General features: G+C 37.1%; 1 protein-coding gene across 1 annotated transcript in view; it reads left to right on the plus strand.

Annotated features, from left to right (window-relative positions):
• LOC121409131 (serine/threonine-protein kinase TAO1-like) overlaps positions 1 to 18,152 on the plus strand; it is a 52,154-nt gene continuing 34,002 nt past the window's right edge. The window contains exons 1-3 of the mRNA XM_041600962.1: positions 1 to 143; positions 10,212 to 11,116; positions 15,093 to 15,164. Coding sequence (XP_041456896.1) covers positions 10,985 to 11,116; positions 15,093 to 15,164 — 204 coding nt within the window. The 5' untranslated portion in view covers positions 1 to 143; positions 10,212 to 10,984. The remainder of the gene's footprint in view (positions 144 to 10,211; positions 11,117 to 15,092; positions 15,165 to 18,152) is intronic.

Below are 18,152 nucleotides of genomic sequence, written 5' to 3' on the forward strand. Positions count from 1 at the left end.
ACACGCATGCGCATAATCACGCCATCTTGCATGGAGTGTACGAATTGGGAGGAGTTTGGAACTGCTAGCCATATGATTTTACAACATGAATTTCAACGATTCCTTACGATCAAGGAATTTTTAGGCTTAGCCGCGATATAGATGTGAGTATTAACTATCGATTATTTTGATAATTTTTCATATATGAGTCCTAGAAAGTGGAATAAAATAATGGTATGTGGGTACTTCCGTAACAAATCCTGTGTCGGAGTGAGTGTGTTTTGTGTATAATTGTGCACCGCCACCGCCACCGGTTCCTTGACCATGCCATGCCACACAATACAGTCACACTAAAGAGCTAGAGTAAGACACAGAGTCACAGACTAACTTAGTTCAAGTCTTCTGTAGTCACATTCACTTTTTACTGCATGTCATGACATGATGTTTCACCTGCAGTACTGTAACAGCATTAATGTTATGTTGGGGTGACCATGATTTGCGCGCATTGATCTACATGATTTAGTTGATTTTCAATTTCAATAAAAAAAATTCTCACACTGTAGGGGCAATCCTGTATTTTAGGGGTCTAAATTATTTTAGGTTGCTAACTTCAGGCAACAGCTCCAAGACTGTTGTTAACGGTAGTTGGTAGTGCATACGTACGTGCCGGGTATGGCGGGCCGTTAATGCCATTATTATAGGACTAGTATAGTACACGCCAGTCGCCTATGTAGTAAAGTTGTAGGCCTATTTACCAGTGGGGTATCATTTATACCTTTATACCGCATCTACTGGAAATATACAGTTGTGTCTGCAGTCACTCATTCAATGAACAAGGTTATAATATAACCTTGTTCTCACTTACATCTTCATGTGTGGCAAAATAAGGGTGACAATGTTTGGCTTATTTTCTCTTTTTCTTTGGGGCAAATGCTTGATTTTTTTACACTGACAGTTTCCATTACACCTATTATTCATACAACTTGACTCTTATTTAAATTTGATTCTTTAAATTATTTTTTTCTTAATTAAAAATAGAGATAAAAAATGAAAATTTTCTTGCCACATTACTTTCCACCAATAGAGGGCGTACCAAAAAAATGCCCCAAATTCAAGTTTTTGAGCGCTCTGGTGAATACAAAAATTATTCAAAAGTTGCTAATGAAAAAAAAAATTGCAACTGTATGGAAATTAGTAATTTTGGTCACAAAGGTGATATTTTAATGATTTTTTAAAGTGTGTGCTCTGTACAACATTGGCATACCATAGTCCTACCTGTAGATTCCCCACAGGCAGGGTGGTAGCAGGGAACAAGTGTCTGCAGTCAGGTTTCCAGGTCTATCTTGTACTGTACGTTGTCTTCCTAGCTTGGATAAATCGCTATCTGTGCTATTTGTCCTTTGCTGTGCCAATGCAGTGACTAGTACTAATCCCATGCATGAGCATAATGCCATGCAGACCAAAACTTGTCTAGTTTTGTTTTGAAGTGATTGACTGTTGATGCTGTGACTACTTCAGCAGGCAAAGAATTCCAGTCGCTCACCACTCTAACACTGAAGGTGTTTTGCCTCACACTCAACCTACTCCTTTTCAGAAAAAGCTTGTAAGGATGACCACGGGTTGCTTGAGTGGAAGCTGATGTGAAGAACAGGTATCATGCGATATATAGGAGCCAGGGGGTGGTATAGAATAACGGTATACCTAAAGCCGTCGGGGTGTCACGTGACCCGGGACTACCGACTAGTCATGGCCGGGGGGGGGGGTATGCAATGAAGAAATAATAAACGGCCCGCCATACCCGGCACGCACTACTGAACTACCATTAACAACGGTCTTGGAGCTGTTGCCTGAACTGAAGTTAGCAACCTAAAATAATTTAGACCCCTAAAATACAGGATTGCCGTGTGTAGGTAGACAGCTGGCAGCCGTCTGTTTCGAGGAGTTTTTTAACATTATTTTTTTTAATTTCTCCTCGTACACAGATGGCTCGCTATCGTGCAGCCACCATTAGGGGACTTGCAATGCAAAATCCCCCCGTCGGGGCTCCTCAATTTTTGTCTTTAATGAATGAAAATTTTGAGAAATAACGTGCCTAAAATGCAAATCAATATTCCCTCTTGGCATTAATTGCCAAAAAACGGAGAAAAATCAAGTTAAAAGGAACAAAAACAGTGACTTACCTCGGCTGTCTCGCAAATTCACTTCCCCGTTTTATCCGATCTTAAGTACATAAACATATGGCCATTGAGTCCCCTGTACAGATCGCGCCAGAACTTCGGTCTCTGTATTTGGTGAGTGAAGCCAACGGAGTTCAGCTGAACAACCAACATAACAGAGACCGAAGCTTTTGGTCTAGTGTGTAGGTAGCCTGTAGGTACCGGTATGTTGCAAAAAAATAAATCTCAGAAATAAGGCGTTTTCTTCATGGCATCATTTAGAGCTCATCAAGACCTTTAATTTAACACCTCATTTATCTCAATAGCCCAAGAAATAAAGTTATTGCAGGTCATATAAATTGCCTATTCAATTCTTATGTATTCCTTTGTTTTTTAAGCCAAAAGTTGTGATCTTAATTGGGACCAAGTTGCTCTAATAGAAAACGGCAATGCGCATGCATTTATATATGAAAGTGCCCCAAAACACTCCCAAAAAGAACAGACGCCGCCGAAACAGGGACATAAAAAACACACTTAGCGTCAGTAGATTTCATTCAAATTTCACCACAATATACATGTAGTTTAAATGTTGCTCTATCGGGAAGAATACCTTTTAGAGTGGGATGATACCTGTAAATGTGAATAGCAAGAGGTTGAAAGCAAGGCCAAAGTTCCAGTAGCACACAGAGTCGCAAGATCACCAAGTGAGAATTTTTTCAAGTCTAGACGGCTGCCATAAACATTCAACTATGTAAAAACAATGATGCCATGGGGAATAACCTTTCCTTTCACATGCAAGAACAATACAAAGCAATGCCCCCACAGTCGCCCTGCAATTCTAGCCAGCACACTCAATGCCTCATTCAGAATTCACCTAGAGGGCGCTTTTGCAACATACCTAGTCACAGTTGCACTTTCTGCAACGCCGCCCCTGCGGCCCCTGGGGCCCGTTGCAGAAAGAGTTGCGTTGCGTTGAAAAATCTTCTTTATATTATTCATAAAGATTTATATTGATTATTTAACTACTATCAATTTAAAAATGTAAAAAAAAAAACCCGATTGTTTTGTGATGAAAACTTTTTTTTCACCTAAAATTGCATGGGAAATGCTTTTCAATAGGCATGTAATCGTAATCGATCGTAATTGGTTATTTGAAAAAGGCAATAAATAGTGTCACTTTATTCTTTATTTCTCTCATTTGTCTCTCATTATAAAAAAAAAACTTTCCCTTGTTATACTGGTACCATAATTTTGATATTAAAAAATGCCAATTTATGGTCACCTTTTCTTTAAAAAACCCCTGGTTTTTTGGAATGAAAACTTATATTTTTTCACCTAAAAAGTGCATTGAAAATGCTTAACAATAGGCATGTAATCGTAATCGGTTAGAAAATGGGCAATAAAAATGTCCTCTATTCATCATTTTTTCCCCCTCACTTTCAACATTTTTGTTTTCTTTTTAGAATGTTTCTACTGAATAATAATAACAGTAATACTTTTCCCATTTTTATTAATTTTGTTTTATTAATTTTTCTTTCATTTTCTTTTGTTTTTTTCTCTAAATTTTTTCCCTGTTCTTTGTTTTTTCTTTCTTCATTTTCTTTCTTTTGTTTTATTTCACTTATTTATTTTATAATTTTCTTTTTTTCAATACCAGAATACTATTATATTCAAAAATATTTTTGTTTGTTTCCCCCTTTTATGCATTGTTCTAATTTTGCAGCATATTTTTCTGTGATTTTCTCCTATAATATGCTGAAAAAGAGAAAATAAGCTGGATTTGGGGCCTGCATAATCTAGGTTTTAGGATCAAAAAGGGAAGAAAGGAAAAATCATTGTTTTGTACATCTATCTGAGTTTGCTTTGCACTGTTTATTCACTTTACCATTATCATTGTGTGTCTATATGGAGATTTAAAAAAAAAGTCCATACAACATTTCATATTTACAGTGATAGAACAATTTATATATTACCACAAATCAATTAGCAAAGTAAAATAACAGCAAGCAAGATTTACATACAAGATGTACAAAGTGAAAGTAACTTAGTGGTAGTGGCTGCAGAATTAATATTTCTTAAGTTTGTTGTATTCATTTTTAATTACCCGGTAATGTTTTTCTTTATATTTTTTGGGCCACCAAACTTTAATAACGGGCCACCAAAAAAAATTATTTGAAGGTTTGAATGGGCCACCACCAAAAAAAGTTAATGTGGAGCCTTGTCGTAGGTTACAATGATTCTGGGGTGGACTTAAATTGATTGTATGTTTGCATTCTAGTCATATTTTTTTAAAGGGTTCAAAATAAAAACTTGTAGCAAGCATAGTGTAAAATATCCATTTACAGTTGTGTTGAAGTTGCAATAGATGATAACTTCAGCAATCAATCGGCGTGTTTCTACAGAGATTCGTTAAACTGTATTACTCGCGTTAGTATCCAGCATTCCGGAAATTTTCCGTTGAATGAGGCGTGATGCGGTTTATTGATAAATCACATCGCTCTTTCTCATAGCCACCTCCCATTGCCGTGTAAATCCATTTATTTGCGACGCGGAATATGAGTTAATAAATAGATTATACGCTCTGTAAACAGGTTGGTTTAATGTCGATTGGGTTTTTCGATTCCAGTCCGGAAAAAGATAAACTGTTGTAACAATTCTCTGTAGAGACACGACGAATGGGTGATCTTCTGTTTTGGTGCCTTTTTTTTCTTCACTCCCTCATTCCCCATTTAGAAGATGAAAACTGAAAATTTACTTATTTAAAGGGGAAAGCAATCTAGAGATACTGTAGAATGCGCGATTCGTAAGCCCCATTCAATTGTTTACAAACCTTGTACGTCATGCGTGTTCGTCGGACTAGTTCAGCAATCTCTGGATGTGTCTGAAAACATCTAAAAATGACTGAAGTAAGGGGCTACACGTTCGGAAAATTCGCAGCCTGCGCTATAAAATAGACGAAGCTGATCGATCACACAACACCCAGCCTACATGTACATGTAGCTAGCCTGCCGCGGGGGCCGATGTGGTGTGAGGGTATATCATACATGCTGCAACAACAGATAGAGTGAGGTAAATTCAAGCAAAGACAGCAGAATGCGACAATATTCGTTAGAGGCCCCAAAAAAGACAAAACCCAGTGCAAGGGTATATATTAATCTTCACAATGCTTACCAAGAGTGGGTCCGACAAAGAGACAGAGCTTTATTAAATCACGGCGTACAGTGAAGCCGGCTTGGGCAATTGGATGAGGAGTTTGCCCTCCAACTTCTCCATCACCATGGCTTGCTGGCCCATGGTGCCAGATCCTGCAGCGATAGCGGATTTCACACAGCATATGCGGTGCAGCAAATCGAACAGCCGAGCTATCCCACTTTTGTTCAGTTTTCAATTTCGCTGGTCCTAAATTTGGAGGTTATGCTTGCAGTCCGGAGAAAGCGAATTGCTTGAGAATACATGAATTACCCCTGGCTGGTCACTTTAAAAGGGTGCACACACTTCAGGCTGAAAATAATGATTAATATCTAAAGGAAAATTTAATCAAAATCTGATTGAAAATAATGAAGTTGATTTTTTTGCAATATTTTGTGAAAGCCATAAAAGCGTGCCCTCATGAATTTGCACTAGGCAGACTGATGTCATGTCCACATTTTCCTTATTTCTTATTTCATTACATGACCTTATAATTACATATTTGATGTACTTCATGTTTTGGTATGCTTGTGTAACAAAAACTTCAGTAGTGATTGTCTTACACAGAAAATCAGTATTATTTTTACATTCTTTGTGGGCAAAGGTGAATAAACAGAGTATGATCATATTTATTGAGTTTGTTGCGTATTCATGAAGTCAGGCAAAGAACTGTTTTACCAATCTACAGTAATGCAAAACTTTTGAATTGCCATAATTTAGTAATTTCACATCCAATTATGAAATTTTTACTTTTCTGTTTGTCTTATTTTACTCCGTCTTTTTCAAGTCACTTAACCTTGAAACCCAAGTGCGCCTTTAAGGTAAGAGGTTGCTTTAATTCCCATTAAAAGCTGCAGGAATAGTGGCGTAGACTTGTTACTATGCTGTTTGAGATTTTCCACTTGTAATTTCTGTAAGAAATGAGTTATCACTAGATGACATAATTCTTTATCAGTAGTTAGATTGCAGTATTGATAGATTATATGCACAGCCTGGAGAGGCTACAATGTTTCTACATGGAGGCCTTCAATACGTGTATGAAGAATTGTGCAGTTGCTTGTTGCTCATTAAAATCACAGATTGATAAGCGCTACTAATCCCAGCATGTGGTTTAGATTTAAACTTTGTTATCAGCCCATACTTCATGTTAATTGGATTCAGTGGTAGTCAGGTTCATACTTGGGGATATCCTAACAGGCACACATGGACTATTCTAAAAGGATGTATGAAGTTTGTAGGACATTGTTCTCACTACCTCTCTAAAACTAGTTTAGTGGAAACTAGTTTAACGTGTAATGAGAATCGTCAAAATGATCTTGAAAGCGATCTTCCAAACTGGTTTATGAAACCACCTTGCGATGTAGTTTTCAAGATCGCTTTGCCTTGTTAAACTGGTTTTTGGCATTAGTGAGGACACAACGGTTCTTTGGGAAGCAATCTCACATTTTGAGCACGCTGCTTCACACACTGGGTAGAATGCCTACACAATGGTTTCTAATTTCGCGTGAAACGTATCACCTTACTGACAGCATTCCCATAGCAACAAGATAGCTTTACGTGAAGTGATTTTGAAAACCGCTTTCTGGTGATCAAATGGGAACGCTAGCAAAGTGAAAAGCGATATTCCAATTTGGTTTCCTGAACCGGTTTCCAGTAAACTAGTTTTAGAAAGTGTAGTGAGAATAGGGTCTTAGAGATGTTTTGTGATTTTGATGGAAGGTCTATGATACTATCATCTCCTCATCAAAGTCTAGTATTATGTAAACACACTTTAACTGGTATTTTTTGCTGGGATGTTCTAGTTTTTGCATGAGGAAACATCAAATCATTGAGAAATGATTCTCCATGGCCAGATTCTGTTTTTTTTTAATACTTCCAATAACTACCGTTACATGTAAGAGTAGGACATTTTTGACAACTGACTTGGAGACTGTTTTTTTTTTTAATTTCATCTGACAGGTACTTTTCTTGAGTTTGATTTTCTAAGAAACTAGGGGTCTGACTAACTGATATTGTGGAGGATAACACAAGATGTTGTGCTCAAAATGTCAAAGTCTCTTTATGAAATGCTCCCCTGTTTACCGAATGTAGTTTGATAATGACAAGATATAGCCTGTATATGTAGACCTTTGGCCTGTTCAAACAATCCAATGTCTCGAGTACATGTTGTTATCAAAGATTAAGATGAATTAGGTTGTTTGTTTTTTTACATTGGTCACATGTTTGTCCAGACATTTGTAGCCTGCATTACCGGTACACATTTTTGTTTGTATATTTTCAATCAGCAATACGTGTATGCATATTATGGGCTGTAGTGCTGTATGCAAAAGTGAGGGATTGATTTCACTCTATCATTTGTATTTAAATACTGAATATCAACTACACTAGCTGGTATTTTTTCCCTCTCAATAATGAAAACTTGGTTTGATTTGTAGTTCATTTAAAGTCATGATTATGATTCATTTTTAAGAACTTTGGCTTATAAAATACATGTAAATATATGTATTATCAGTTCAATATCAGTTGAAATTATTTCAAACTCCAGTAGTTGTACACCTACATGTATAGAGTACATCTAGGGAACAGAAATTGGGGGGGGGGGGATGTAAAGTTCAATAGTTATGTGTCATTGAGCATTAATGAGCAATACTAGTAATGTAATTAAAAAGAACACCCATGCTAAAACAGTTTCTCATAGGGTTCATTTGGATTAAGAAAAAAAAATCTTGTTCTTTTGGCCTGATATTGCCATCATAATTAATGATTAAATGTGGCCCATGATTGATTGCCACGTAATAAACCATAATTAGATTATAAGTACAAGGTTTTTCATCAAGCTAATGAAATATGTTATTTTACTATTAAAATTTTTCTATTTTCTATTCTATGGTTTCAAAATTGATATATCGTAGTAGCCCCTGGTATTTGTGCTTGTGCAATGATCATGAATTTGCTGTTGACATGGTACTTGCAGTTCATAGATTGTGTACATGTGCAAATAGAGGGATGGTTTACAAGCATGCAGGAGGCTCAAGATGGGGATCCTTCAATCGTGGCGGTACATGGCATTGGAGTATTTGCGCTTCACAGCAGCCAAAATGCAGACCAATTGATGAGTACGTTGCTGAATGCTATGTTGAGTCATAGAGTCATATTTAATCAAACTTCACTCAACCACATTTGAGGGACAGCTCGGGTGTAAAGGATTCTCCCTCTACTATGGTCCAATGCAATTAGTCTTGATGGACAGGCTTTTGCATGAATATTTGCCTCTGATTTAGCATCATTTTAGGATATACTTTTGTAAAACATACAAGGACACTATTGACTGTTCACTAATTTTACACATATGACAATATGACATCATTGGTGCCCATTTTCATAAAACCGTATTCTCTATCTGTGTTCTACATGCACCTTCCGTATTTACAATGCTACATGTATTGGCCACAGTGCACACTGATACTTGTATGCATAACAGCATGTACATGTAGGTATATCAAGGTTTCACGAGTATAAATGGGCCCATTAAAGTGAAATTGTTTTTAACCAGGTACAGTATATCATAAAAAAGAACAAACAAGCTAGCTTCCCCTGCGGTAACAACCAAATGAAAATCAAAGGACATTGACCAAACAAACTAGTAAAAATTGCAATAAATGTAAATTGGGGGGAGGGGGGGAAGAGTATTATGTTTTACAATATGAATTAGCCTATTCCACTGTTCACACATACATGATCATCCTGTCCTGTCATCCTCGTAAGGTAATTCCCCTTGGTGACATGGACAAGCATGCGTGGATGGTTCACACTGAAGAAACAAGGTTTTATTGATTTTTAGGGTAGTGTCATGTGTTGACTCTGGTCTACCTCAGACTTTGCAGTTTGCACCAACCTGGATGATAATTTGATAAGAGTCTGGAATTTAGTACACCCATCAAAAGGTGTAAAGTTTATACACTCCATTGCCTCTGGTTTTACATTCAAGAAACCACATTGATATCAGCTTGAAATAGTTTTCATATTTGTGTAGTCTTGGCTTTATGGTAGACAAAAATTCATTATAAAGTTCAATTTAAACTTTTAATGCAAAGTTTTTATGTAAACATGCATGTTGGCCTAAATTTTTGTTGGCACAGGGCGTGACAAAACCTCTTGCCCAGGGCAAGTGAAAATGATGTGCGGGCAAGCATTTCCCAAAGTGAAGTGCTCATTTTGGGCAAGTGGTTGTTTTTCATTTTACCAGTGATTCCTAAAATCATCTCAGTTACATGCTAGAACGCGACGATGCATGAATGTAAAAACTGCAGCTGCGCGCGCTTGCCTGGCTGTCTGACTACTATGCAGTCGTAAATGGGAGACTGGATGGGAGCGATTTTCATGTTGGGACTCGCTTGGTACTTGGCAGTTTTAGGCAGTTGCGAGAGTGATTCCAAAGCACACGAGGGCGGAATCGCTCGTCGCTCCCGTCTATTTTCAACCCTGCGGGCAAGCAAATTTTTTCGTCACTGGCCCTGTTGGGGAAGTGATGAAATATATTTTTGTAGAGGCCTGGGCTTTTTCAACATGCCAAATATGCCAATTTGCACCATGTGATAGTATGTAGCAACAAGTTCTCTGGCATGTTATTAATTTAGAATTAGAGGAGTCACATAATGTTATGGTTGTGTTTATCCTGTGTTTGTTGCCTGAAAAAAGAACCTTTTTTATTTGGATTAATGATTATTAGTGGCTACGTCCACATTGCATTTTCTAAAATGTCATACTCTTTGTTCTTTACAATGTACGTAAATATTCATGAGAGATGTGTAATATTTTCCCATCAAACACTTTCTGATATTGCAAACAACACTTTCATGGAACATTATACCCTGCTTTTTTTTGCAGTTGGTCAAGAGGTCATCATTGGGAGATAGGAAGGTGAGAGGACTTCCCGGATAGATCATCAACATCGATTTCTGAACCTGATCACTCCCTGCGACCTGAGAAAGAGAGAGAGGGGGATACCATTTGGTCAGGCGGGTGGAGGAACAAATACCAAGCGCTATAGCTGTATTTGTGTGACCACTTGGACAACTTCACGTCCAAAATTCCTGGGATTGAAGCAGCGTCTGCTAGGCTCATCGGCATTGGATTGAGCAACAGTCGTTCATCAATCACGTGGGCTGTGCCGCACCAAGGCCATTTCATCATCGAGTGGCCATTTGAGTTGCCTAATTAATAGGCTTGTCATTTCACATTTTTATTCACAAATGTGATCTTATGATCTTTTGAATAGCTGAAGTGGATTTCCTCTGACTCGATTAAAAATGGATGGAAAAGGTGTAATAGAGATGTACATGATATAACCAGTCTTGTCAGCTAGAGAAGGAAAACAAAAATATTTCTTCAAGTTTTCTTCTAACAATCCTTGGATTGGAAATTTATGTACTTCATCTTCCCCATAAGGAAGTCCTATTTTAGCTTGTAAATACGTTGTGAATAATATCAAACACCTTATCATCCACAAACATTTGTCAGATTCGTGTAATGAAATTTTCTTTTACAACCTGGATGTGATTCTTGAGGGGTGCACAAGGCGTCCCAATCCATTCGATGAGTCCGTTCATCTTGTTCCATCATCTTCCGCCTGAACAGCGCCCCCAGAAACCTCTGCAGCCATGCCTTTGCCGACGCGTGTGGCACAGATCAAGGACTTGGAGGTCCAAAGACTCTTTTCAGATGAAGACCCAGAGAAACTCTTTACAGGCATGACAGAGATTGGGCATGGGAGCTTTGGTGCCGTCTATCATGTGAGTAAAGCTCTGTCAAGTGGTAATGTTTCTGTTTTGGTTACAGTACAGCATACATGTGCTCAAGAATTAATTATTCAGTCTTTATATATTGAATACCCTAAAATGCATTTTTTTTAAATCAGTATTTCTGAGAAGATCGTGAAAGAAGGAAGATGCCCTTTCCAGGTATGACAGAGATCTGGGGGCCGTTTTATAAACGTTCGTAAGATAAGAGCGACTTTAAGAACGACTGGGGAACCCGTCTTACGTGCTAAACCATAACCAATGAATATACCATTTACCACAACAAAGGATCACCAGTCGTTCTTATATTCGCTCTTAACTTACGAACAGCTTTGTGGAATGCCCACCAGGCTTCAATAGCAGCTGCGATATAAGAATAGCTGTGTCAAGTGCTGGTGTTTTTGCTATGTCATTTTTTTTAAGGATGAAGATGGGGGGATGGGTATGTCTGCCAAGATAAGTATGAAAAGGAAAAAAAAACACATACATGTAGCTATTTAGCATAACACTTCAAATTTTGTACAACTCATTAATGTTCCAAACTTTATTTTTATAATGACTCTATATGAAGCAACTAGTATAAATAATAGTCTATTATACTAGTTGCTTAAAAAATACATGAAGTACTTCGACACTTTTCAATTTCAGGGATCAAATTTTCACACAGACACAACCACAAGCATGTTTGTACTTTATTTTATTTTCTTAAATCTTGTTTTTTTTTAGAATATTGTTTGTACGTGAGGGTAAATACAATACAGTACATACAATACATACAAACAATACACACAGTATGTGCCATCTGACTTCTCTTATTAATGCTATCCTCTAGATCGGAGTATATTGCCCTATGGCCTTTCCTGACTATTCTGCTTGATACTATGGCAGACTGGAAGTGTTTTGCTCGTCCACTATTATTGTTGCTCTATTGACATTGCAATGTTGTAAAAATTAGGTCGCAGATAAAGGTCATTTTGGTTGGGCTGAATGAATACAATGAGTACCAGGACATCTCCCATCCAGATACAGGCTTCATTGTTGCATTGTTTGGAATTGTAACATTGAGACTGTATGAATATTTGACTCAAGTGGCCTGTATTCTGAAATTGGGTTTTATTTTAATAGACCATGGTCTGTGCTAAAATTATGGGAACCTATAAAAATGTCACAATTTTATTTACATCGTTTACTTTTTATACGCCCGTCCTATGCGATAACTTCAGTTTACCTTAACCTAGGCTCATATAATTTGGTGTGTATGATATTAGCATGGATCCCAGGAAGCCTATCGATTTTCAGGTCAAAGGTCAAGGTCACATATATCTTATCTACTGTATCCTTCCTTGAGAGTCAAAAGAGCTGATATACATGTATTGAACCTTTACTGCGAAAGATTTATGTCAACATTGGCTATCCATAGTTAAACCACAACTTTAACCAGGATTTAGATTAAATCTGAGTTCAGAATACGGGCCTGTGTGTCGTCCTTTTGACCTACTATGGCTGGATATGTTCATGGTCCCATACACTCACTTGTAAACATCAACAGATTGAAAAATTTAAAAATGAATAGTTGAAACTGAAGTACTCATTAACATGTAAAAGACTGAAAAATAGGATACCAATGTATGTGGAGAATATGAAAAAGTGTACAAATGTATTGTCTGCAGTTCCATGCTTATATTAAATCAAAATGCAGCCCAAAGCATCATGTTCCCACGGATATAGACCTGCTGCATAATTCATAATACAAGAGAATGTATTCCAGTGACATGCACATTTGCCAAACGTGAAGCCATCCATGGATGCTTTTTAGTGCACATTCCAGGCATTGTGCTGCCTCATAGCAGGAGAGAGAGAGAAAGATTGTGCTGGAATAGTTCACTGGCATAGACTCTATATGTGCATGTATGCATGAATATGGAGCAATATCTGAATTTTGGGTGAAATTTATTCTATTATTCATAATTTTATGCTATATTATAATTTATTAAATATTTATTACTTTTGGCCTTTTATTGTTTCTTCTATGTCAGGGTCTATCCACTCTATAAGAAGGGCTTGTAACTTGTATTCTGTATAATTTTGCTTTGATCCCTCAACATTCATTGTGGTGACAAATTTTAGAGTATTGACACTTAAGTTAACCTCTTGACAAATCTTATGACTACTCTGTGACACCAAATTTTTTAAATGCATTCCTTACCTTTTATTTTCAAGTCTTTAGAGTCATTTTCGCAAAAACCAGTACGACGCTGCCCGACTTGTAATATACCTGCACGTTAACCCCAAAATTGCTTTAAAAAAATCATAATTAATGTGAATTGTTTTTCCAACCCAAATTAATAAACTTGTGATTAGTTTTACATTTACGGTTTGATGAAATAGATCTTACTCTTACTTTTTATGATCGCATAAGACAAAGTTCATTAAAAATGAATTAAATAGATAACAGTGGATGATTATCTGGGGCTCTTATTTATTTTTCAGGGCTCATTTCAGCATTTTAGGTGTGAAATTTCTTTGAGCCCCATTCCTCCATATTATTTTTTCCCCTGCTTCACTCAAAATTTGAGTCTGTGTATGCTGACTACATGGTATCAGGCACACTCCAGTATCATGGCTTCTATTGTCACACAAGATCAAGTTGAATGCACTCTAACAATGTCTTGAATTTCCCTCCCTCCCTTTCCCTCAATATCCTATTATCTCCTCAACACTAAAAAACATCCCTTGTTCTATCCTTCCATTTTACCCCATTTGAAATAAACACTCATTGTTGTGATGAATATGAGCCCCTTGGCTGGGGCCTGCTGTACAGTATGTCGATGATGGTTTGCTTTCATATCTTTTTCACTTGTCTGCCATATGCACTTGTGATAAAGCCTTACTGTGTATCAGAGGCAAGCGGTGTATTTTGATACCGAGTTATCTATCCGATCCCGAAATATTGAATGTCATACACCTAATGTATTTCCTTAAAGTTTATTTGTCTGTGCAAGACAAATAAATGAAGAATATGAGCAAGAGAGAGTGTTTACATTGTATTATTGAGCAGTCATTTATTCATGTAGTGTAATATAATACAATAAAGGAATTCCTTGGCTGTTCCCTCTTTTTGCTGTAGGCTTATTTAGGGATGAGAATGAATGTTTTATAAACATTGTACTTGTATAATAACAAATGTTTTCAAAGTTTGGATCAGCTTTAATACATAAAACAAAGGGGAATCAATAATAGCATGCCATTCTTCAAGCATGTGCTAAAGGTCAAGTCTTCCCCAGAAAATGTTAATATGAATCAAATCAATAGGATGTAAAATAAACTTGTGACATCCTAAAATGATTTTTCACGAAAAAGTTGTATGCATATTCACAGTCATATATGCAAATGAGATAGTTTATGATGTCCCTCACTATTTCTTTTGTTTTATATTGTTTGAATTATTCAATATTTCTATTTTTTCAGATGACCAACTTGACTGAAGCACAAAATGATATTCCCCATGTTAATTCAACATGTTCAGGGAGGAATGAAACTTTTATTTCACATGACAATAAGACAAAAATTAAACTATTTCATGTTTCATATAATAAAAATTGAAATACAAAAGAAATAGTGAGTTGGTAATGTGATCAGTCCCCTCACATGTATGCATACTGACCAGGATGTTTACATTTTTTTAAATCAAGCAAAATTTTAAAATATGACTTTCTTACTTTACATCCGATTTTGACAAAATTTTCAGCTTGGTAGATTTTAAATTATCTTTATAAAAATATACTTTTTTCTTGGGGTGGACTTCTTTTTAAATGACGATCCAATCAGGTGATAGCTAGATATTTGACATCTCTACATGTACATGTGTGTGAACTCTGTTGTGCATTTGACGAGAGAAAAAAAAATCAGTAACCATTTTGAGATTTGAATGTAATGTTATATACCTTTATTTCTATGTTTCTATCCACAGGCAACAAACACAATAACGGGAGAAGTAGTGGCAATCAAGAAAATGTTATATAATGGAAAATCATCTACAGAGGTAAGTTACATGTTCAAGATCAGTTTTCCTGCAAGGGGGGGAGGGAGGGATCCAAAGCAATGGTGTTGGAATTTGCCTATTTATTATTATGAAATAAGCCTAGCTGATCAAATTCAGTTTGAAATGTTTTGAAACAGTACATGTCAGTGTGCAAAGTAAAGTTTTGTGAAATTATGTGATAGGCCTATATTTGACACTAGGTGGTTTCAGAGACCGCCTCGAAGTTCGCCAGTTCCAGGTATTCTCTGATCGGGAAATTGAAAGCAAACTACGCGTAATTTCCCTGAAAGAAAATACCCGCTAAATAGAAGGTACTTGGCGAAATTACGAGAACTTTCATGGGGATTTTTCCAAGGTCACGGGTATTTTGGCAATGTGAAAGCAAATTACGGGAACTTTTAGCCCAGCGTGTCGTAGGGCACTGCGGCGTGGGTGGCTGCTGGGCTAGTGATTTGAATCTCGCGCCTTGCCTGCTTATCAGACCACAGTGCGCATGCTCGTAACTTCGGGAACTTATCCCGAAGGATGTGTTTCGGGGCGGTGTGAATGCAGGAATAATTAACGGGTATTTTTTAGCCTTAAAAAGTTCTCGTAATTTAACGGGGATTCTTGTGATCGCGGCAGTTTGAAACCACCTACTGGATTCCCTACTTTCCTGTTTACATAGATATCAATCAAATTAGTCTGAACCCATCCATCTAATCGTATTGACAACTACCATTTTCATTTTAAACTGCTTGATATGTGTAATTTTTTTTTTTTTTTTGGGGGGGGGGGTCACTTCCATGTAAGAGTGAACAGAATCCGTGAAAAAAAACCTGGGAAAAGGTTGTTTTTCATTGTTTGATGCGAAATGCAAAGACTGAAGAAATAGCAATTTTTTTTATTGCCCATAAATCACAACATGAAAAGGGTTATGTAATTTTCACTGACAGCAGGACTGACTGTACAACAAGCTTGAACAGAAAAATCTTGTCAACCACAATAAAGATTTAAGGCAAATAAAAAGTCAGAATTTGAAGGGCCGTCTGCACCAGCCCAAGTTTTTCAAATTAGCGCGCTATTTCCGATCCGGCAAATTATCTCGATCTGAACAATCTCGAGATTATTTGTAATGGAGACGCAATTATCGCGCTAATTCGTAGGATTAATCTCAAGATTGCAATCCCAAGTCAACTTGGGATTATTTGCAAAATAGCACGCTATTTTACAAACTATCTCGCTAATTCGCAGGTGCAGACGCAGTGGGGATTATTTATTCACGGCGTCAGACCATAATGCATCGATGCATCCGGCTAAAATCTCGAGATTCAGCAAACTCGGGCTGGTGCTGCACCACCTAGAGAGTTTGCTTCTAAAATTATAATGCATTTTAATAGTTTATAAAGCACCTTATGCCCTTTTTACACAGGATTTTCTTAACCCCGGACTATCGCTAACCCCGTACTATCCTTAACCCCCTACTATTTTTTTTCCTTTTCACACATGCCAAATTGTTATTGCTAACCCCGGATAAGGAATGCTTGCTTTTCACATACGAAACTTGCTAACCCGTACTAGTGGTTTTTGTCGATCATTCGTAGTACAAGTACTTCACTCGTACACTTTTTACACACGCTAAAATTTCCTTAACCCCGTACTATAGGTGTTTCCAAATAGCCATTTAGCCCCACCTAAAGTACGGGGTTAAGCTTAGCCCACTTTCGTTTTACACATGCGATCTTAACCCCGTACTATTGCTCTTAGCACCGCAATTGGTTGGATAACCCTGCTTTTTTGCAGGGCCAAATAATCCCGTACTATAGGTGGGGTTAGCCCACTTTGCAAAAATGCTGTGTAAAAAGAAAGTGGGCTAAGCTTAACCCCGTACTATAGGTGGGGCTAAATTGCCATTAGTCCCACCTATAGTACGGGGTTGCATGACCAACCTAATTATATGTAGATTGGCTTTTTTATGTCTGTTGTGTGATCACCTATCAAAATAGATTGCATGAATGTTATTTGTCACAATTGTATACAAAAGCGAAGCAAACTAAAAGGAAAACCTCCTTCATCTCTGCCTGTCTCAACCATATTAATTTTTCAGTCTCTTTAGAGTCAGACATCATGATAACATTCATTCCACTGATAAGAGATTAAAACAGGGACAATCTCCTTATCTCTGGGTCTCCCCAATAAAAACAGACTCAACCCAGTGATAAGAATGTAATTTCTGTACATGTAGGCCCTCTACTACATGTACATGTACATGAAGTGCAAGTGCATATAAATGCATAACTTGACCTTGTCATTGTGTGTTATTGGCCTAGCATTCCGAATCCTTTGTGTACATACACATGCATGTGCAGCATTCAGCTGGCATACCAGTACTACTTACATGCACTGTACATGTACACACAGCTATTGAGATGTGAATGAGTTCAGTGATTATGCATTTATTGAAATAAGCTTTAGCAGGAGAAAAGGCTTTGCTGAAGTATATTGTTAGTGGCAAGGTATACTATAATATACTAAAATAAGGTTCTAAAATTTTGCTATTAGTTTTTCATGTAACACATTAAATAGGACTTTATTGCAGCTCTTTCAGTAATAACTAAAATCAAAATTTGTATTAAAATTCACCTCAGATCCAGTATTGTATTGAGACTATGTGCAAAGTTAATGCATAATTGGCCAGTGAACCAAGATAATATCCAGAGAATTATAAATCACTAAATTTGATTGCCCTTGCACTGTGCCAGCCAATATAAATTCAAATGTACATCTCTTTGTAAGGCTGTATTGTACGTCATATGATCAAGAGTATTATTTTGAGTTTTTTAAAATGGCCTATATTTATCCGTAATCTTTAATATCTCTACTGATTTTTTTCACCAGACATTTCTTTTCTTGTTTTTTTGAGGGGGGGGGGGGGTGGGTTAGCCCCTCTGCAATTTCCTGGAAATTTGATATTTGGGTATTCTACGTGTAATCACCTTAAGGTTTATA

This window comes from Lytechinus variegatus, chromosome 2 (assembly GCF_018143015.1).
Source record: "Lytechinus variegatus isolate NC3 chromosome 2, Lvar_3.0, whole genome shotgun sequence".
NCBI lineage: Eukaryota > Metazoa > Echinodermata > Echinoidea > Temnopleuroida > Toxopneustidae > Lytechinus > Lytechinus variegatus.